The sequence below is a fragment of the Falco cherrug genome, chromosome 9, assembly GCF_023634085.1.
Source record: "Falco cherrug isolate bFalChe1 chromosome 9, bFalChe1.pri, whole genome shotgun sequence".
Classification (NCBI taxonomy): domain Eukaryota; kingdom Metazoa; phylum Chordata; class Aves; order Falconiformes; family Falconidae; genus Falco; species Falco cherrug.
In genome coordinates, this window is record NC_073705.1 from 12,126,269 (window position 1) to 12,147,208 (window position 20,940).

Sequence of the window (20,940 nt, forward strand, 5' to 3'; positions counted from 1 at the left end):
AAAGGGATTATTTCCAGCCAGGTCAGTGTCCCCATCCCATTTACTGAGCCACAGCACAGTGGGCTGAAGGGAGGGGGCAGCATATAGGCAGGGGAGAGAGGGGACAACCCCTTTTGGTGGCAAAGCCAGCGCAGAGTGTTGGCTGAACGGCAGCATTGCTCTCAGTGTATTCCTCCAAAATGTACAAATTACTGGACCGTGTTCATAAATGCCTTGCTTCCCAACAGATGTAGTTGGTCTGTTGGTCCTCGGCAGTGGGACACAGGGTTTTGTTGCCAGACTCCTCAGCCAGGACCATGCAGAGATGAACAAGAGGTAAAATCACCGTCCTGTTGGGTTTGCCAGACTGGGTAAGACCAGACACATCTAGCCCGGTGTCCTGCCTCTGACACCGACCAGAACCAGCTGCAGGGATGAGATGAACCTCCCCTGACTTAAGGTGGATTCAGACTGGTGGCTCTGAACAGGAGGTCCCAGCCCTCCTTCCAGCTTCTCGCCCCTTTTCTACAAGAGCTCATTTCAGGGAGACTCACCTCTCATTCTCCAAGGATTTCAGAATGTCTGAACTTTGTTTTTGCCTAAGAAAAGATAAAAGAAGAGGTTTTCAATAAGCTGAGCAGGGCAACCTCCTGCTCCCACAGTGGGCAGGACAAGGCTTTGCTTCTCGTGCACCAGCAGCAGCTTTAGAAGGCTGGTGACCTCGCGTCAGCACCGGCCCGGCAGGAGAGCCAGCAGATCCAGCTGTGGCACCTTCAAATATGTACCTTCCATGAGTAATTCACATTTTTTCCACAGCACTGCAAAACTCCAACAGCACACTTATGTGTGAAACACAGTTTTTTAAGGTTGCATGATCAAATCCCACTTCCTTGAAATGGGACATTGGGAATTCAACAGCTAAGGGACCTCCTAGAGACATCTATCCTGACCAGCTCCGTAACACTGGGAAAGGGCAAAACGAACTGCTCAGAACGGGATAAAATAGCACGAGCCTCCAAGGGGCAGGGATCATTGCAAGACACCCTGGGACCCTACCTCTGGTTGTCCTCTAGCAGCTTCTGGATACGGCTGGCAATGCCCTGCTCCGCTTGCTTCAGCTGCTGCAACAGCTTCAGGCGCTCCTCCTCCAGACAGCGCTGGTGCTTTGTCAGACCCTCCTCCAGCCGCAGCTGGTCCTAAGCCAGAGCAAGAGAGAACCAGGGAGACAGCGGTCAGCTGAGGAAAGGCAGCATCTCATACGGGACCGGTCCAGAGGAGACCCACCTCTCTCACGGTCTGCAGCATCTCATCCTTCTGGCTGTTGATCTGCTGAACGAGCAGCGCGTGTTCTCTTTGCCCCATGTTCAGGCGCCGCTCAAACTCCAGCTTCTCCTGCATTTTTTTTTCCTGAGAGGAGTAAGAAGAAAGATGAATGCCAGAGATCAACAGGCTGCTGGCTCCGCTCCTTCCCAAACAAGAACAAATTCTAGCAAAAATGTAAAACAAGGCAGAGTAACCCTCCTGAGGAGAAAGCAAGCCCAATGGCAAACAGGAGGCTTGGCTAGGGGGTGGAAACCTTCTTTCCTTAGGAACCCCAAAATTGTGAAGAAGAAGCTGCTGCTCTCTTTATGAGTCTGCAAACTCCCCACCGCTCATTTCACAGTCACGAAGCCAAAGTCCTTGGGCATCAGCCCCTACAACTGCAACAGCCCGTGCGAACACCCGGCGGAAAGCCCAGCGGGAAGCTGTGTCCCCTCCCGGGGGGCCAAGGGACACCCCTGGCTGAGGACAAGGGTGAAGGCAGCAGCCAGCTCCGAGCAGCTCCAGCCAAAGGCAGAGTCAACCACAGGACGGGAGCTTCTGCTTGTCTCCAAGTGAGCCTTGCACGAGGGAAGAGACACCGAGCAGTGAAATGAAAAAAGTAAAACTGAAAACGCAGCCAGGTGAGGGGAGCGGACGACAGAAAGAAGGAATGCTAGGAGAGAGCTGGAGCAGTAGCTCTGGGAGCCAGAGAGCCAAGGGAGCAGTCACGGAGGGGCTGGAGTGTGGGACAGGGACAGACTGAGCACTGTGTGCACGGACTGCTCACACATCTGCCCGCCTTACGTGAAAAACCAGCCGAGCTTTCAGCACGGAGAGGCAAGAAAAAAAGCCGCCTGGTGTGAAAGCCCCCGGCTCCAACTCTGCAAACACAGAGCGATTTAAACTGGAACCGCTCACTCGAAGTGCGGCTCGTCAGGTGAGTCAGTCACAGATTCCCCCACGCTCTCACTGTCTCCTGCAGGAGGACTGAGTGGCTTTGGGGGTTTTTCTGCAAGAATTCAGTTCTCAAAGTATTCAGCCTTGGCTGAAAAAACAGATAAAGGGATGGAAAACAAGAAATTGAGGCGGACCTACAGTGCAGAGAAAGCATTTGCAGGTGTTCATCCTTACCTTCCTCTTCTCATAATCCAAGAATTTGTTCTGAAAAATAAGCAATATCAGCAGACATTTACTCCCAGAGGCAGTATTTTTTTTTTTTACATATTATTAGCCCACATTATATCTTCCTCTAACTGAGTAAAGACATCAGCCAAAGACACAAGAAGATTAACACAGGCACCAAGTCCGGCCATTCATGCTTCTCGAGGGACAAAGAAATTTACTCTCTACTTGCCAAACAGCACAGGAATGAGCACAGCTTATCCTAACTAATGCCCAACCTCACCTTTCCCATGTAGGGCTGAACATGTCTAGCACTTGGCTGGGAATCACAAGGTTCTTCTGCAGTTTGCTGTCCCCCCAAAAATACTGGCGTTACCATGTCACACCACATCACACTGTCACCCTGTCCCTGGACTGCATCGTTGCTTTCCAGGATGGGACAGTGCTTTGTGGTGTGTCTTCCAGCAGCCCGCAGCAGTAACACCATCCCTAACGCCCAGGAAGGAGATGAGCCACCCATGCCCACCGTGCTATGCCTGGTTCTGAGCACCGATGCTCTCTTGATCCCAAAAGACACATCCCGGGGTGGGAGGGAAGGTGACTGCCCCAAGTGCTGTAAGATCCATTGATAAGAGTCGAGAGACAAATCCAAACCCCTCTCGTACAACTTCACAGGCGGTGCAGCCTCACCTGCCACTCACTCTCCTCCTCCAGGTATTTCTGCACTGCCCTGTCCATCCCATCCACCGACGTTCCTCCTCCATCACTCCCTGGGGCAGGGAGCAGATACTGCGAGGGAGGGTAGTAGGCAATTCCACACTCTGGAAGGTACCAGACACAAAACAAGAACATTTGGTGCTTAAAGACCTCCCTGGCAGCATGGCTGAAGGCTGGCTGGTGTGGAGGAGCGCTGCCGGCTGTGCCCCCTCGCCCTGCGGGCAGATGGGTGCCCACCAGAGCTCCTCCAGCTCAGGCAAGGAGCTCCAAGAGGAGATAGTGCTGCCCCAAGCCCACCAGGAGGACGATCAGAATTACCCTGTGCTCAGGGAGACATGCTTCCTTCACGTGGGCACAGACGTGCCAACTTCTGCAGGGCTGCAAACGCTCCCGCTCGTGCTACAGGAAGTTCTGAGCATCCTTTTATTTCAGGGATTAGCCCAACATCTGGCAAGGTGCTTCTCCTGCGTGAAACCTCTGCCAAACCTTCCCGTCTGTATTAAATACAGCATTTGAAATCCACAGTACGTTATCTTTGTCCTCTGAGTTTTCCATCTGGTTATATCTCTCTTAGTAACCTATCAGTCTGCAAGCCCCAGGCTCTTCCTCGTAGAAAAAGAGGATAGAAGGGACCTCGAGTGACTCCTGAGTCTTTGTCCCAAGGCATCCATACCCGGACAACGCCTAATCCTCCTGCTGGAGAAAATACCTGACCCCCTGAGCAGCCTGCCACATGTGCAGAGCGCTAGGGACCACCCCAGGCAGAGCCGATCTGATGTTTGTCCTTTGTAAGTGCAAACTTGGAACGTGCCACAGCACCTGGTGGGAGCACAGCGTGGTCCCCCAGGTTCTCACTACCACCCACAGGCTCCTCGTGCTTACCTTTGCAGAGGAACCGCTGAATGGACTCTGTACCGGCACTGCAAATGTCAGGTGGTGGGTACGTCATGGAAGAGGCATCCAGGGTCAGCGTCTCCAAGAGAGAACACACAGAGCTCCAGGTTATTCTGATGGCCCAGAGTCCAACTGAGCTATCCTTGCAGCTCCCCAGGATTTCACTTACGGAGTGATATCGCTTCATGCTACCCTAAATCCTGACACAAACATGAGATTGTATTGACTTTCTGCTGGGCGTTTGACAGCTTTCAGAGGTGACTTTGTGGTCCCTTATTTGGGACCTTTGAAACATCCCCCCCAGGCAGACACATCTACTGTAGAAGAATGGCTGCAGAAGCATGGCCTTAAAGATCTGCACAATCCAGGCCCAGTATTAGAATAGGCCTGTAATCAGAATTGTACTGAAGTTGCTGTGCGGAAGTTAACAAGAAAGGTAGCCTTGAGCTATTCTTGAATCCTGAGACCAAGTCATTATGCTGTGCCAACAGGTCGTGGCTGTAACAAGCTACAGCTGCTGGGAAAGCAGGTGCAGGGCCAAGAAAGATAGGGACCGGTATGGGAAAACAGGGAGTAACAAACTACAAGGCTGAAGCACAGCAACACAATTAGCTACATGGATAGAATGCTTATTTTAGTCATGATAATTAGGGGTGTGAGAACCGCGCGCGTTTAGAGACTACTAACCAATTATATTTCTGCTTTACGAATACGCATGTGTATCGGTTCTATATAAGTAGCGTTAGAAACTAATAAAGTTGAGCAAGATGCATAACTCATATTGAGCGTCTTCTTGACTCCGGTGAACCCTTCTTCCAACAATCTACTTTGTGTTTAAGTACAAGAGGGCACAGCATGTCCCAACTACAGAAATTTTCCATTTTATTTCCATTATTCCACTACATTTCAATGTGCTGGCGCCGTTACGCATGATGCGTGGAAGGGATGGCGATGCGAAGGGCACAGGGAGGAGTACCACAAAGAACGAGTGGAAGGAGCACTTGCTGGTTTGTCTTACCGTGACCACCAAAAGGACCCAATGTTGCCTCTTGTAGGGAAGGGCAGAGCAGGAAGGCCAGGAAAGGAACCACTTTACCAAGCACAGGGGAGCAAGCTGCACAGAGCCCTGATCTCCGAGACTGACCGCAAAAGAAGCCCAAGGTTTGGTGTTCAGGACGGAGAAGCATTTATCTGCATCCTCCGTGCTGGTGGCTGAGTCAGCCCCCGTGTCTGACGTTTGCACCGTTTAGCACCGATGAGTTTGGCAGGCAGGTGACACATCCATAAAAATCTCGATGCTTGTCCCATTTTGGACATGCACTCCGGGGAGCCAGAAACCCCTGGAGGCTGACAATGAGTCACAGATCTGTCACGGCAACAGAGGCAAAAAATCCTCGTGGGAAATATCCCACCGCTCATTTAGAATCAGCCTGGGTGGGAAGCGGCTGAGCCGACCGGAGCCCACGGGCACGGTCTGTGCTCTCAGACAGCCCTGGCAGCAACACCTGGAGGTTCACTCCCTGTGTGTTGCTTTTTTCATGAGAAAACCATGGCAAAAAGTGATCAGAAAAGCCCAAAGCAGCACGGGTACGCAAAAGCTACTTTGGACACCATGAGCCGCGTACAGCTTTGTTACAATCCCCGACAGGGGGTCCTGCGCAAACCCTAAAAATTCACTTTCTATGCGAAATTTAGGATCATATTGAGCATGCAGGAAGGGAGGCAGCCCGCAGCAGCGAACAGCCCGCCAAGGGGAGCCAGGGGTGGCTGGCTGGCTGCGCACCTCCAGCGTGCGGACGTGAGCCAGCACCCGCGGCAGCTCCTGAAGCTCGTTCTCGCTGACGTCCAGCGTGCGCAGGCTCCGCAAACCACTCACGGCAGCGGGCAGGTCCTTCAGCTTGTTACCTAGAGAGAGCAGCCAGTTAGTGCTACCTAACCCCTCCAAAGCAGGGCTCTGCAAGCTCATCTGCTGGAACACCAAACCATCATCACACGTGTGGCTCATTTCCTACATTCTGCTACAGGGACGGGGCTGTCCAGGGTCACACGAGGACTCCAAAGGCTGCCATTGCCCACCAAGGCAAACGGGCAGCAAGGTCCACGTGCACACAGCCCATGCACAGGTCCAGCAGCAGCTCCTCGTGCCCAAATGACCTTCTCAGCTGAGCTTACTGCTGTGGGCTGCATCAGTGCTCTTTATCAGGAGAATATGTGCAACATAGAGTCTTCTTCTCTTTGTTGGAAGTACCAGAGATGGGAGAAAGGGGCCTGAGTGTGGGACTGCACAGCTCGGGGTCAGAGCCAGGTGCTGCTGATGCAGCCGTGAGCTGAGCTGCACTTCAGATTCCTCGCCCTCAGTTTCCCTCCCTGTTTCAGCTCCCTGTAACAAAGTCTCTTTTTCTCCCAGATTTATGGCACTGCATATCTGGAAGATGCCCAGGAGTCTTGAAAAGAGGTACAGTCGTGACCTTTGTGTTAGGGCTGTGCACAACTGGCGGGGCTACACAGGCTCACAGGACCGAGCTCCAGGCGTCAGTAGACTTAACTGGAATTCAGTTTATCCAGACGGACAGCTCTGCTTGCTTTAGTGAGCTGCTTCTGCCAAAACTACTGTTCTTCTTACACTTGAATCTGCACAGACAGATTTCTTAGGTTGATCTAAATAATTTTCCAGAGGGGGACAAGCCCCCAGCACTCTCGGTGCCCCCCAGGTGCAGGGACAGCACTGAGCTTTCAGCTGCTGGGACCAGCCACGATAACCTGACCACTGTCCCTTGAGAAAAGGCAATGGGCTGAATGAAAGCATCAGAGGGGGCAGGTCTGACATGCTTGCTGCTTATATGATTTCTCCTGCCTTGCCAACTATTCTTGTGTTCTTCCTTAGCACTCAGTGTAAACCATTCGGTGCTTGCCTCGGTGGAAAGGAACAATTACTAATGCAGCTCAATACGACCCAGATAATAAATGGTGCTTTGCCCACAGCACCCACAAGAAACATGTGCCATACCTTTCACATTGAGCATCTGGAGCTGGGCAAGGTCTCCTATAGATTGTGGAAGACATTTTAAATGATTCCTTTCAAGGTTTAGGACCTAAAGTATTAACAGAAAAGATATTCAAGATATTTATACAAGTCTCACGCCTTCCACACATCTATGTTGTCGGGACTACTTCCAGAAAGACAAACTGGGTTTAGACAAAACTTTCTGGGTTAAAAAAAATAAAAATTCCAGAAGCCCTGGATACAGGGTACGTCTAGTAGGTGAGAAACCCTATCCACAACCAACAGCTGCAGCAGGTGCTGAACGCAGAGGCAGGAACTGGGAAGCCGAGCATCCTCCCCTCCAGGGCAGCACCCCCCAACTCCAGCTCCCACGGCGGAGCGGCAGCTGAACCCAAAGCTGCCCCAGAAGCAGAGGGGACCCTCAGAGTGCACTGTGGCACGCTGCACTGAGTTCTCAACATAATCACAGCAGGGAGAATGGTACAACCTGAATATTCCAGGCAATCGATGGGACTGGAAGCTCCAGCTCCACCTGCTCGTAGCACCTCCTTGGCAGTGCGAGCTGCTTGCACTGGCAGCCCTTGTACTACGCTGGGATGACAGAATTCAGCACACCCACCCTCCTCCTCCCTGCTCTCCCCCTCCAACAAGCCAGTCCAACAGCAACACTCAATAACATCGATCTGACAATACCAGCACCACCATTTAATTTATGATTATAAAAAACTAGCAGTAACCCCATAGTCTTGCTGCCCTGTAACAGGCCCTTTATGGACACTTGGGATGCAGCTGCAGATCTTTTACCTGCAGAGATGTCAGCTGGCCGATATCAGCAGGAAGTGATGCCAGCTGGTTGTCATGCAGGTCTAGAACCTGGAAGAGTAGATGATTTCACCACACCAGGTTGGGAAAAGAAGTCACGGTGCAAGAATGAAAGGTCATGAATTATCTAGCAAAGGAAAATTACTTCCCTTCCAGTGGGGCTTTGAAAAGCGGCTTAAGTTTTTGAGGAGACGTAGCTGCATAATTCTTGTAAGGCTTTTGAAAACTCAAACCTCTATACATCAATAAACAAGCAAAAGACTAGGGAGAGCAGTGACCCAAGGGAGAGCAGTGACACCAAGGGAGCTGTTCCACAAAACCCAATGAGCCAACTGGGTAAACCCTCTCCATGGAGCCAGCCTGGCAGAAAAAGACATTTTCTGCAGGATCAGTGAGCTGAACAGCTCCATGGAAGCTGAACTGCTCCAACACTGGTGCTGGCACAGGGAGAGGGCAGGACTACACCTGGAGACCTCCCTCCATGGGGAGAAGTGAGCTGCTGGAATGACTCTGCCTCCTGTGGACCCACAGCATGCGGGTGGTGGAGCCGAAAGCCCTCAGAATTTATATGGCAGGTACGGCGACACAGCCCCATCGCACGGGGTCACCCATCACCAGGGCCGCTCACATTCAAATGACCCACCAGTGCAGAAGAGGGATGGACCTACCCCGTAACACACCCAGCCCTGACCGACCACCCTGTGCGAGGCTGCCGAGGGGGGAAATGTGTGATTACGAAGAGGATAAACGAATCCTGGAACTGATTATGATTTTATACAAACTGCTCAGTGACCGCTATCTGTCTGCCTGAGAGGTAAACCTAGGAAAGGCAGGCATTACTGATTCTTGGTGAAGATAGACAGAAGGGATTTACTTGGGATAGTGTGTTTTCATGCAGCTAGAATGCAAGAAAAATAGGCTACAGGTTAACTGTTAAGAATCACAATTACCTTCACAGTTATGAGACTTGAGAGGCTGCAGGACTTTGGAACTAAAGATGTCAGATTATTTGTGTGAATAATCAGCACCTGAGAAGGAAAAATCCCATTGAAACAGGAACACATGAGACACTGCTGTCTAGAACAAGCACATTGTTGAGATTTAATTGCAGGAGCTGTATAAGAGCTCAATAGGTTATTCAGTATCACATGATGTATTAAAATAGTAAATGGATTTTCATAGCAGGTCAAACTTTTAACACGTTTGCTTGTTAACAAGAGCCTAGTTGCTTACATGTGATATATCATTAAATAGGCCAAGCAAGAAAAGTCATCTGTCATCTTTCATGAGAGAAGTTAGCTCTAAAGCACACAGACAGGATTAGTCCTCCCCAAACTGCTCTCTGTGTAGCATTGTACAAGTGGCCAAATTCATTACAAACCAACAAGCAACATATAAACAACCACATGCAGTCACTTCCAACACAACTACAATACTGAAGCTTAATAATAGAATTATCTAATAATTTCTGATTACAACATTACCTTTTTTTGCAAGACTTTACAAGTTGCAAAGGCCCCGTAAGGAACCTAAAACCAATTTAAAAATAGTCACGTCAGGCTTCTCAAGGCACTATCTTTGTAAGCACTTCTACAGTACCCACCCATACAGCGTGAATAACTAACTTTAATGAATAATGCAAGTGATACTTAAAATCACCAGCCCCCAGTTTTGGCCCAGGATACCATTACTTCCCAGTTAGCTTCCATTTAAACAGCTTGCAATGGCTTTCCATGCTCCAGTGTTGTGCATAGCACAGAACAGGCTGAGGTTTAGGCAGAAGTTCAAGTCTTGCATGATTTAATATCCAGGGTGCAGATGACTCAGGAGTTCAGGTGTATTTTCCCTTAGTCATCACACAAATGTATTCTCTGGTTTTGCAGCCTCAGCAAACACGCCGCAGCGGGCTAAATGGGAAAGGTGAGCCACAGGCAGCCCTGCGCGTCTCGGCACATGCCAGGCTCTGTGGCAGGGGGGCAGTCAGAAAAGGGAGACGCCAGCAAATTCAGCTCATGCCAGGCACGGCTGAACACCGTGACCTGCTCTACAGCGCGGAACCAGCATCAGCCAAACCCTTGTCCAGTATTAATTTTAAGACAAAACTCACTTTAATTTTTGAAACAACAAAGGCTAAAAAGAAAGAGCAAAGCAGAGTTTGCTGGTACCAATCCCAATGGAGCCGCTGGGGATGCAAGACCAGCTGCGGCTGTGAACGGCGCTGGCTCAGCGCATCCCCCGTCTGCCACCCTTTCACCCAGACTGGCTTGCAGGCTGTCCCACAAAGCTTGCAAACCCACACACAACATGCTGTTGGCTTCTCATCTTTGAACAAAACATCCCCAAGTCTCAGCAAAGCCACTGTGTGCCACACAGCAGCCAGGTAGCCTCTCCAGGATGGTCCCAAATCTCCCCCCAAACAGAAGCGCGATATCCATCACCTCGCTAGGCAAAGGCATCCTGTGACACAAGGTTACGCAGGTACCAACATTTTAGAAACGTAAGACACTGAATAAAACCTGCAATGAAATAGAAATGGGCTTCTGCTTAACAGGGTTGCCTGGCTGCCAGAATGAAAAGCTGTGTCTCCTCTGAGCGCCTGGCAAGCCGTCACCAACTGCTCCCACGCCATCAGACAGCTTGTTTCTAATTTAGTTGGCTGCCAGAAAAGAAGCCAAGCTGGAAGTGAGATTTCCATCCTTAACCAGCAGCCTGGAAACAGGGATTTTCACTTATACAGAAAAATAACCACAGGTGGCAGACTTGGTAGCTCTAGGATTAGAAACAGTCAGCCTTTGGCAAATTCCCTCGTGACTAACAAAATTAAGCCATGAGGTCCCCAGCTAGGGTGCTACCGAGGTACTGGTGGAGGGTATAAGACCACTCTGCCCTTCCCAACTTGTTAAATGAAAAAGGATTCCCAGGACAGAAGCGGTTTTGAAGCATCGGGTAGGATGGGCAATCTCCCACCTAAAAAGAGGAAGAAGCCCCCCCTGGAAGGCAGAGCTCGGCAGCCACGGGACGCAGCAGACCGGTACCAAGGCCACTCCTGCCCCAGGGCTCACAGACATGACATTAACCTGGCAGCTGGTGACAAGCAGCAGACAGAGGCATCAGACCCATGAGGTGATACTGGAAGTTGTAGGGAACATACCTCTGAGAGTTCACATTTGGATATGTCAAGAATGTCATCAGCACCAGCTTCTTTTGCCTGGAGAGAGAAGATATGCATCCAGAGAATTATACCCTGCAGAAATACCTGATCTCTTGCTGCATATTGACTAAACCACTCACCTGCCCCCTCCCTAGAAAATGGAATTACAGTTCTCTGCTGCCGCTGTGTAATTCAGCGATGGTGCTAGAAGCAAAGGGTGTTCTGCTACAGCTGCAGCAAGAAAAAGCAACCACGAAACCAGAAAAGGCAGAAAAAGCCTTTTGGTGCAATAAATGAATTTCTGCACAAAGAACCAAAGTACATCCCAACTCTGCAATTTTAACTTAAAGGATATGGAAAGGAAATGATGGCATTCAAGCACCAGAGAGGCACTTCCCAGGAACAGCAGCAGTGCCATCCTAGCCTGTAAAGAGCCTGCTGTGCCATCGGCATGTCTCACTCCGCAGCCCAACCTTCTTCTGAGCTGCACACAGCGACCGAAATAACCTGCTATCGCCTTTTTGCTTCCACAGGACCCACGGAGCCAGCTCTGCTGTGTAAGGGGGAGTAAGGACTTGCTGCTTCTGTACCAAAGCAGTTTTCCATGTTCAGATGAACAGCATCCAATGCAGCTGCTAACAGCAATGATTTTTTGCTAACGGACAAACCTCACTGGGAGCAGCATTGCAGCTCTGGAATTATTTTCTTAAATGAAAGGTTCTGCACGAGGCAATAAAACCTGCTTGTGTTAGTGCCTCTGTTAAATCTTCAGAACTGGATATCCTGACCCTAAACTAAGCACGTGCAATACAGAACTAATCCTGGAACGGGCAGATGAAGCTATCCCTCCCCAGCCCTGCAGGAGCTGAACAGAAACCCTCCAACTGAACAAATTCGGTAACAGTGCTTTCGTTATTGGTAACCTAACAAAGCCTTCCTTTCCAGAACATCTTACAGACATCCAACAGGTATAATTTTGTCACTTGTAAAATGCAGGTGCCTCTGGGGTAGAGCACAGCAGATCCCCTACGCCGGCACTGCGCCACAGCTCCGAGCACAGGACAGGCAAAATTCCAAGGAGGATTGCTTTCAGAAAGCCAGCTTTAAATCTGCGGCTGCTGTATGAGAGGTAGCTCAGCCGACCTCACTGGTATGACAGCCACCCACTGAGGATCTGCCCCAGAGGATCCTGGCTAAATCCTAGTCCAGGAAAACAAACTGCAACGAGTTAATCCTCTGAGCAATAGGAAGAAAAGGAGTAATAATGAGAAGCAAGAGGGGCACAGGGAAAGCCAAGTATGATGGGGAAGGGGATGTCACAGGTTCCTTGGCAGGAAAAGCAAACTGGGAGATCTGTCAGGGTGAAGAGGCGTGGAGGGGAAAGGAGTGATGGGGTCGTACATGCAGGCTGGCAGGAGGCGGGCAGGGAGGATTACGGGGAAGCACAGAGGCAGAGGGGGATGGAAGTGGCACAGTGGGGACCTGTGGATGGGAGGGCAAAGGGAGACGGCGAAAGCAGGAATTCTGTGATGCACATTAGGAAGACAACCTGCTGTCTTGGTGAGGTAACTCGATCACTGGTAACGCAGGGGACATACCGAGTCACCCAGCGCCCAGGACTAGACACAGAACAGAAAAGACCTCAGCATTGCTTACCAGGCACATTTGGTATTCAAGGCGCTTCCGAGCATCATCACTGGGTTTCTTCTTACGGAAGAAGAGCGGCATCTTTAGTTTTGACTATAACTCCGTCTCAGTGGCACAAATGATCAGCATAAATAAAGGCAGAGGGCTCCTGGAATATGTGTTTGCTGGGGAGCCTGGACTACAGAATTGTGCTCTAATAAGGGGGGGAGGGAGGGGAAAAAAGAGAAAAAAAAAAATTCACTGTCTCAGCAATTGTCTTTGTTTAAGCCCTTCTCTGGCTTGATCACACAGGGAGATTCCAGCACACCTCCGTGGTGAAGCGTTAACAGGAGCCGCAGCAGCACTGTTGTGTCTCTGAGGCAGGTTGATTGCCTCAGCCATCCTTGGGCACAATAAATTCAGTCAAGCAGGAACCGTACAGAGGAAGGCTATTGAGCGCTCAGGAAAGCCCAGGGTCTGCTCTAGGACAGGCACTAAAAAAGCTGTAACTGTATCAAGAGACCAAGTACCAGGGACAAACCCCAAACGACTCAAACTCAACGCTTAAAACAACAAGCAACTGTAAAATGTTCTAGAATAAAGGTAGGCTAGCAATGTGTAAAACTCCTAGTCCCAAGAGCAACACAGCTGCCTCCACCTTCCAGGCAGGTGAGAATAAACAAGACCCCAACACTGTTCAAAATACAGGTAACTGCTTGCCAGGGACATGTTGATTACCGAGTGCAGCAGAACCTCCTCTGGCATGTCACACAGCCTGTCCCAGCCACTCTCCGGGTTGTCACAGGGACCCCAGACAAGCACCAGAATCAGGGTCCCCAAGCTAAACTTCGCTTCTCAGCTTTAGGGGTTGTCTCAAGTTAACCAAGCACTCGATTAATTTTCTTTCTAGGCAGAAGCAGTCCCGCACAGAAATACTTTCCCCGTTTTAGTCTCACAGCGAGATGAAGAGAATCTGCTTAAACACCTAATAGCTTAGACTCAGACTTTTAATAGGCTTATAAAGCCAAACCAATTTTCAACAGTGTAATAACTGCCTGCAAAGCTAAAAGAACCTAACTTCAGAAAAGCTCTGACCAGAGCCACGGCTGCTGCCCCAGCCACGTGCCGGAGCGTGCCATCTGCCCTCCCGGGCACTGAAGGGCTTCTCCCAGGCTGTGTGGCTCCAGGTCAGACTGCCGTGCTCCATCCTGGGCTTTCCCCAAAACAGTTATTCTGGTCACTACAAGACTGAGAGCTAGGGAATGTTTTTTCTGTTAATTTAACTTGACTGTACGCAAAGACAGCAGCTGATTCAAGTGTAACCAGAGTGGATGGCAGTAAGATGCCTGGAGAAACCAGTACTGCAGGGGCGTGAGGGGTCAGCTCTAGAACAGGACTCAGACTGAGTACGGGAGAACACGGGAGCATGTGGGCAGGCTTTGAGGGAAGGGCAGAAAGCTAAAGCTGGACAAGAAATGGGGAGACCAGCTGGTAATTAGATGGGGACCAGCTGGGATGCTGGGAAAAGAGACCGGGGAGGAAATGGCGTTCATCTGAGGCTGCACAAGAGCAGGGGGAAAACTGGCAATGCAGAAAGTGTGTGAGCTGGGGCTGCTGGTGAACAAGGGCTCCCAAAGGGAGCTGATGCAGGCAGGACTGAATCTGTCTTGGTGGTAAGACTGGCATAAGATGACAGAGGAGCAGAAGTGCAACAGAGAGCCCAAAAGGGGAGACTTGAACTGTCTGGGCAAGAAGCCCTGCGTACTCAGGGAACCTAAGGAGCCATGATCAGCACTGCACAGCAAAGAGGGTGGACCCAGGCAGGAGCTACAGCTGCCAAAAGTCCAAATTGAGATACACACTATGAAGCTTGCACTGGAAGTTTCACTTTGCAATGGCTTTTTTAAACATTGTTTTAAATAAGCAATTTTTAAATCAATACAAAAGCATTAATACTTTACTGCTACACTCACCGGTAAATGGCACAGCTACGCAATGCAGTCAATTTATGCTCAGTGAAGCTCATGTGCATAAAAAGATGGTTCTCTGCCGGCTCTGCATCTACAAACTGGTCTCAAACTACACTGAAAAGCACATACCCACAGGATACAGCTGGAGACGTTCCTTGCACATGCAGATCTCTCCCAGAAACTAAACAGAGCTTTATGCAGATAAATCCTTAGTGTAAAAGCAAAATATAACTTCAGTCTAAATGCATCCAAGCAACTACCCTTCACTCCAGAAACAAGGTGGCAACGACGTTCTGTTTCACTGTACTGTCATACCACTCCACTGGAACAAGCTACCACACACAGAGGGTGGCTACAAACAAACTAATTCTGGGCGTTAGAATTGAACTCCATGCTTCCCTGCTCTTTCCCTGCCATCCCACTTTGCTGCCTTTTTAACAAGTTCAGACTAACGAAATGCCTGTCATATTCACCTCCCCCCAGGAGGTGAGCAAAAATTCAGAAGATTAAGCAAGAATGAAAGTTTGTTGTCAGAAGTTACAGTTTGCAAATGCAGGAAAGCAATCAAGAGCCATAAGCAAGGGTCAAGCCACAGACAGAAGGAAATGTAAAGATGAGAAACCAGGACAAGGGCGCCTGCAGCCAGACACCCGTAACTTTGCTCAACATGTTCAGCTCTTTGCTGAAGACTTACACACCCCCTCATCCCGTCTCACCTTTCTCTATTACAGCTAAGTATTATTAGTCATGTGTGGGTAGTGGAAAATCATTATTTAATTGTTGCCCAAGAAAATAGCTAAAGATGTGAAGGCTGAAGGACAGACAGTTGACAGGAAAAGAATAGTATCGGGTTCAAAAGAGGAAGGATCAGAGACTTGTTAAACAGATTGAATAGTCTTTAAACGTCAAGACTTGCCTTAGTGAAAAAACACATCAAACCTGCAAGCAGTAAAGCTGTGCCTGTCTCCATCGTCTTTGTGTGCTCAGCTGACCATCGTCCATTTTAAGTGTGTAACTAGCACTCAGCAGTCAATAACAAGAAGGGCCTTTGTCACGTGACTGTATTTTATATGGCATAATCTTTATTTATTAAGTTATTGAAAGAACTATCTGCAAGCGCCTGGGACAGCACCCACCCTGCAATAAGTCAGCATCCACGAATTACAAATCCCATGTCTCTATGGATGCCAGCAGCTGGTTTTTGCAGGCAGCCGCCCTGCTTGCCTATGCGGTAGCAGCACACACACAGGGCAAGAAAGGGCAAGGGAATGTCCACTGTGCGTTTTACATCCTGCAGCTGTTTGCATACTGACAGTAAAAGAAAACCAAACCCCTAGTTTTACAAACAAATGTAATCAAAGTGAAACAGCAATATGGCTATACAGAAAGACCCAACCCCCATTTTTTAAAACATCCTGGACATCATAAATACAGCATGGCACTGTAACAGACAAGATGAAGGTCTGAAAAGAAGAGAGATTTTATTTTCTGTGGGAAAACATGCTCAGCAACGCATCAGTGAGCTAGTGTCTGGATCTCAGTGGGGCTCCTGCAAAGATGCTGCCTAGTCACACGGGACAGAGCTGTCACCAGACATCTCTCAGGCAGCAGGTCCTGCTCACTGAGAGGAAGGTCATCCAGTGGCTAGCAGCAGTGGCAGCGAGCCCTGCAGCCCAACCCACACTGGAACAACACACAGGAAGGAGGCAGAAGGCAAACTGCAGCTCTGTAATTTAACTCTCTCACAGCACGTTTGCTCTTTGTGCTGGAGAATTGTTGTGACAGTTGTACCACCCCTGTAATAAACAGCCTCTGCTTGATCCTGTCAAGGGCCTCTCCTGGCAATGCCTTAACCAAATCTCCTCTCTTCTTCACCAGCTCCAGCTCTGCCTCTCAGGCCTTTCTTTCCCTTATTGTCACTATTCTCTTCCTCTTCTTCTTCTCCTTAGGGACTCCCTGCAGTGGCCCCCTCCCAGGTTTCACACAGCTTCCAAAGGCTATCTTTCTCGGTCCTCCTCTTCTTTACTCTTTTTACCAGCCAGAATAGCGCCGTTCTGTGCCTGAAGGCCTGAGCACTGCCGGCACCGGCCCCAACACCTGAGGAAAGCAGCAAGAGTGAGCAAGGGCCGCCTCTCCCCCCGCAACACACACACCGGCGGCCGAGGCCTGCTCCCAAAGCCCCCCCTGTGCCCTGTGCCTTCCCTTGCTCTCGCCCCTCCGAAGGGCCCCGGCGCAGCCCGAGGGGCCTCACACCCACACGGACCCTCGGCAGGGCCAGAGGCCGCCACCGATCCGCCGCCAAACACCGCACACGCTGTCGAGGCCCCGGCAGCCGGTCTCCCCCAGCTCCGACCCGGCCCGGCGCCGCTCACCGCTCACCACCGCCATGATGCCACGCCGCCCCCACCCCCTGCGCGGGTCACATGACCTGCCGGCCACGGGGACCAGCGAGAAAAGCGGCCAGAGCGCCCCGTCCCGACCATAGAGACCTGCGCGACGCCCCGCAGCGCTCGTGCGCCCCCAGGCGGGAAGGCCGCCCGCCCCGCCTACGCGGAGGCGGGGAACGCGCGCCCCAGCTCCCGCGAGATCTCGGCGGGTATATGCTGGGCCCGCGCGAGTCGCCTATTCTTTTCTTGTGTCCCCGTGGGCCGTGGCAGCTGCCATCCGCCTCCATCCGCCGCCACCCGCCTCCATCTGCCATCACCCGCCGCTATGCCGCCCAAGTTCGACCCCAACGAGATCAAAGTCGGTACGTGCCGGGCGGGGGGGCGGCGGGGGGAGCGGGCGGGGCGGGCCGGGCCGGGCCTGGCCTGGCGAGCGGGGCTGACGCGCGTTGCTGTGCCCGCAGTGTACCTGCGCTGCACCGGCGGGGAGGTCGGCGCCACCTCCGCTCTGGCCCCCAAGATCGGTCCCCTCGGTCTGGTACGTACCGCGGCGGCGGGGGGGGGGACAGAGGCCTCGGGGGGGGGGGGGGGGGGGGGGGGGAATGTGTGTGTGGGGGGGAAGAGGCCTCGGGGGGGGGGGGGAGGGGGGGGGGGAATGTGTGTGTGGGGGGAAGAGGCCTCGGGGGGGGGGGGAGGGGGGGGGGGAATGTGTGTGTGGGGGGAAGAGGCCTCGGGGGGGGGGGGGAGGGGGGGGGGAATGTGTGTGTGGGGGGGAAGAGGCCTCGGGGGGGGGGGGAGGGGGGGGGGGAATGTGTGTGTGGGGGGAAGAGGCCTCGGGGGGGGGGGGAGGGGGGGGGGGAATGTGTGTGTGGGGGGAAGAGGCCTCGGGGGGGGGGGGGAGGGGGGGGGGGAATGTGTGTGTGGGGGGAAGAGGCCTCGGGGGGGGGGGGGAGGGGGGGGGGAATGTGTGTGTGGGGGGAAGAGGCCTCGGGGGGGGGGGGGAGGGGGGGGGGAATGTGTGTGTGGGGGGAAGAGGCCTCGGGGGGGGGGGGAGGGGGGGGGGAATGTGTGTGTGGGGGGAAGAGGCCTCGGGGGGGGGGGGAGGGGGGGGGGGAATGTGTGTGTGGGGGGAAGAGGCCTCGGGGGGGGGGAAGAGGCCTCGGGGGGGGGGGGGGGAATGTGTGTGTGGGGGGAAGAGGCCTGGGGGGGGGGGGGAAGAGGCCTCGGGGGGGGGGGGGGGAATGTGTGTGTGGGGGGAAGAGGCCTCGGGGGGGGGAAGAGGCCTCGGGGGGGGAATTGGGGGGGGAAGAGGCCTCGGGGGGGGAATTGGTGGGGGGAGAGGCCTCGGGGGGGGGAAATGTGTGGGGGGAAGAGGCCGCGGGGGGGGGGGGGGAGGGGGAATGTGGGGGGAGAGAAGAGAGGCCTCGGGGCGGGGGGGAGGCCTCGGGGTGCAGTGTGTCGTGGGGGCACAAGGTGAGGTGGGTGGCACAGGGGTTCTCTGCTTTCGCCCAGGTGACGTTTCTGCCCCGGTAACACGTGTTTCTGGTTTCAGTCTCCCAAGAAGGTGGGTGATGACATTGCCAAGGCCACGGGTGACTGGAAGGGGCTGAGGATCACGGTGAAGCTCACCATTCAGAACAGGCAAGCGCAGGTACTGAACGCCAGAAGGGACGGCTCGGTGGTGCAAGTGTTGGGCACAAACAAGCTCCGCTTGCTCAGGCCACGAGCCTAAATCCCGGCAGGGTCGACTCAGCCCTTCATCCTTCCGAGGTGGATAAAATGAGTTCCACACAGCGAATGTGTGGGGGTCTTCGGGAAAGACCTTAAAACGCTTGTGCAAGTGTTCTGAGTGCCTCCGGCTTGAAGCTGGCGGGGTGTGCTGTGTATGAACCCTGGGCCTTACCAGGCTGAAGGTTCCCAGTCTGCTGGCAACTGGGGAGAGAGCTGCTCATGTGCCAAAGCTGATCATTTATCCTGTTGCAGATAACTGTTTGTTCTACAGAATGTCTACCAGGAAAAAACTCTTCTAAGCAACATAAAAATTATAAAAGGCTTCCTTAATTAATCCTGTAGCCACCCGCCACTATACCTGTCCTGAATTCTGTGGCTGGTATATTCCAGTGGTGAGCTGAGAGCAAGCCCCAGTCAAGGAAACAGGCCTCTCGTGGCTGTGGGGGGGCCTGTGCCGAAAGGCTGGGAACAAGTTTCTGCATCACAAAAAGGCCTTTTGTACTAGTGAGTGAACTGAAAACACGGTGCTCTGGCGATCAGCTTCCCAGGTGCTGAATGCTCGGTTGTGTGTCTTTGTTAGCTACTGACTTCTGCTTAAAGGGGGGAGAAATTAATCTCTTTTCATTTAGATAGAGGTTGTTCCTTCTGCCTCTGCTCTGATTATCAAAGCTCTGAAGGAGCCTCCTCGTGACAGGAAGAAGCAGAAAAACAGTAAGTTTTCATCTGGCTGTAGCTGTGAATGTGTCTGGGAGCTATGAGGGGAATTGTATCTGCCTCCTAGATTATTCAGCTGGCAAATGGGTGCTGTGGGGCTGTATCTTGAGCTGCTGACATAAAGTGTTGGGGTACAGACAACAGCTTGTACACCAGCAGAGTTCAGTTTCTTGGAAGATGGGGTAAGAGCAGCCAGTGTGCTGGTCTTGTAACACAGGGACTGGTACAGTCCAGAGCTGAGCTGACAGAAAACACCAGCTTATGAAATGGCTGTTCTTGTGGGTAGCTTTGTGCTAAAGCCTGTGGACAGGCATGCTGACCGCAGCCTGCTGTAGTTGTAAGCTCTGGTTTCCATGTGGTTGGAGTGCTGGGAATGGTGCTTCTCTAGCAAAGCATGGGGAACTGGAAGTGCCTGTGTCTGTCTTACTGGTAACTTACTGGTGCAATTGCTTTGCTTCATAGTTAAGCACAGTGGAAGCGTCAGCTTTGATGAGATAGTGAACATTGCACGGCAGATGCGGCACAGATCCCTGGCTCGAGAGCTGTCAGGTAAGGAAGGGGTGGTGGGGTCACACAGAGTCCTCCCTGTCCTTGTTCCAAGGGCCTAAGCCAGGTTCTGCTGGTTCCTGGGAGGGTCCCATAGCTGGGGGTGGGGTGGAGCTCCTCCTGCAGCTTGGGCACTGAACACAGGAGGAACAGCCACAGCCAGCCTCCTACCTTCTGGCAAAGGTAGTGCAGGATGGTGAAAGGTTCACGGGGCGCTTTCTGGTGCATTCCCTGGGAAACCAGTACACTAAACCTGGCTGAAGCGGCTTGCTGAAACCCCGTGGTGACAGCCTGCAAACCACAGGGTGGGGTGGGACAGCTGAGGGGTGTGAATAGCTAAGTTCTCTAGGTGTTCTTCAGTTTTTCCTGTGGTAAAGCACTGACAAGCTGTGTCTTCCCACTGCAGGGACAATCAAGGAGATTCTTGGAACTGCCCAGTCTGTGGGCTGCAGCATTGATGGCAGGCACCCACATGATATCATTGATGATATCAATAATGGTGCAATTGAGTGCCCAGCTGTAAGTATCCATCTCTGACTGAAACTTGCTGTATGAGATGATTTACTTAAGAGACTCTACTAATGAGCTGTATTTGTTTCCTTCAACAGAGCTAAGACTACAGAAAAGAAGTAGCCATATGAGGCCTCTTAAGTCTTTTGTAGAACCTTAAATACTCAATAAAAGACCCAGTTGTCTGCAAAGGGTGTTGCTGGCTTAATTTTGTCCTTGTCCTGCGCTGTGCGAATAGTGGGATTTGGAAGGGGCCTGCCTGATGGTTCCACAAAAAGCTAGAAGATAATCCCTTTCACATTTGCTGCCCTGAAATCCTTGGCTTGTGGCAACGCTGAGTTTGGAGAAGCGGAGCTTCCTCAAGCCAGTACTCCAGTGAAGAGCAGACCACTAGTAGCTTGTGGCCCATGGAAAGTTTTGTGAGCTCTGTTCTTGCCAGTGTCAAAGGTGCAGCTCCGAGCAGACAGC

The 20,940-nt window shown here is 52.0% G+C and overlaps 2 protein-coding genes and 1 non-coding gene across 10 annotated transcripts in view; 2 read left to right on the forward strand and 1 right to left on the reverse strand.

Annotated features, from left to right (window-relative positions):
- The window catches only part of LRSAM1 (leucine rich repeat and sterile alpha motif containing 1), a 28,005-nt gene extending 10,988 nt beyond the window's left edge, over positions 1-17,017 (reverse strand). The window contains exons 1-15 of one of the 8 annotated variants that reach the window (XM_055720447.1): positions 16,851-16,961; positions 15,527-16,684; positions 12,648-12,831; positions 10,992-11,048; positions 9,325-9,369; positions 8,791-8,868; positions 7,823-7,891; positions 7,022-7,106; positions 5,798-5,919; positions 4,003-4,093; positions 3,094-3,224; positions 2,413-2,442; positions 1,264-1,386; positions 1,036-1,175; positions 534-578 (exon numbers count right to left, since the gene is read on the reverse strand). In XM_055720447.1, the coding sequence (XP_055576422.1) occupies positions 534-578; positions 1,036-1,175; positions 1,264-1,386; positions 2,413-2,442; positions 3,094-3,224; positions 4,003-4,093; positions 5,798-5,919; positions 7,022-7,106; positions 7,823-7,891; positions 8,791-8,868; positions 9,325-9,369; positions 10,992-11,048; positions 12,648-12,719 (1,088 nt within the window). In that variant the 5' untranslated portion in view covers positions 12,720-12,831; positions 15,527-16,684; positions 16,851-16,961. Of the gene's footprint in view, positions 1-533; positions 579-1,035; positions 1,176-1,263; positions 1,387-2,412; positions 2,443-3,093; positions 3,225-4,002; positions 4,094-5,797; positions 5,920-7,021; positions 7,107-7,822; positions 7,892-8,790; positions 8,869-9,324; positions 9,370-10,991; positions 11,049-12,647; positions 12,832-15,526; positions 16,790-16,850 lie in introns of those variants that run through there. The other 7 variants (XM_055720444.1, XM_055720446.1, XM_055720445.1 and 4 more) reach the window with 7 other exon arrangements.
- Positions 17,018-17,168: 151 nt separating this feature from the next.
- Positions 17,169-20,663, forward strand: RPL12 (ribosomal protein L12). The gene is made up of 7 exons (XM_055720451.1): positions 17,169-17,336; positions 17,436-17,509; positions 18,524-18,622; positions 19,332-19,413; positions 19,879-19,965; positions 20,369-20,481; positions 20,571-20,663. The coding sequence occupies exons 1-7, from the start codon at positions 17,300-17,302 to the stop codon at positions 20,574-20,576; spliced, it is 498 nt and encodes a 165-aa protein (XP_055576426.1). The 5' UTR covers positions 17,169-17,299; the 3' UTR covers positions 20,577-20,663.
- On the forward strand, positions 19,048-19,176 carry LOC114016646 (small nucleolar RNA SNORA65). Its single transcript, XR_003561247.1, has one exon. It is a non-coding gene; the product is annotated as a small nucleolar RNA SNORA65 (small nucleolar RNA).
- Positions 20,664-20,940: the final 277 nt, after the last annotated feature.

What these genes read in the sequence shown, in the direction of transcription:
- RPL12 (XM_055720451.1), top strand. Translation starts at nt 17,300, where the DNA reads ATGCCGCCCAAGTTCGACCCCAACGAGATCAAAGTCG. An exon ending in CCCCAACGAGATCAAAGTCG is followed by an intron (nt 17,337 to 17,435) that starts GTACGTGCCGGG and finishes CTGTGCCCGCAG; the next exon opens with TGTACCTGCGCTGCACCGGC. An exon ending in CCTGGCTCGAGAGCTGTCAG is followed by an intron (nt 19,966 to 20,368) that starts GTAAGGAAGGGG and finishes TTCCCACTGCAG; the next exon opens with GGACAATCAAGGAGATTCTT.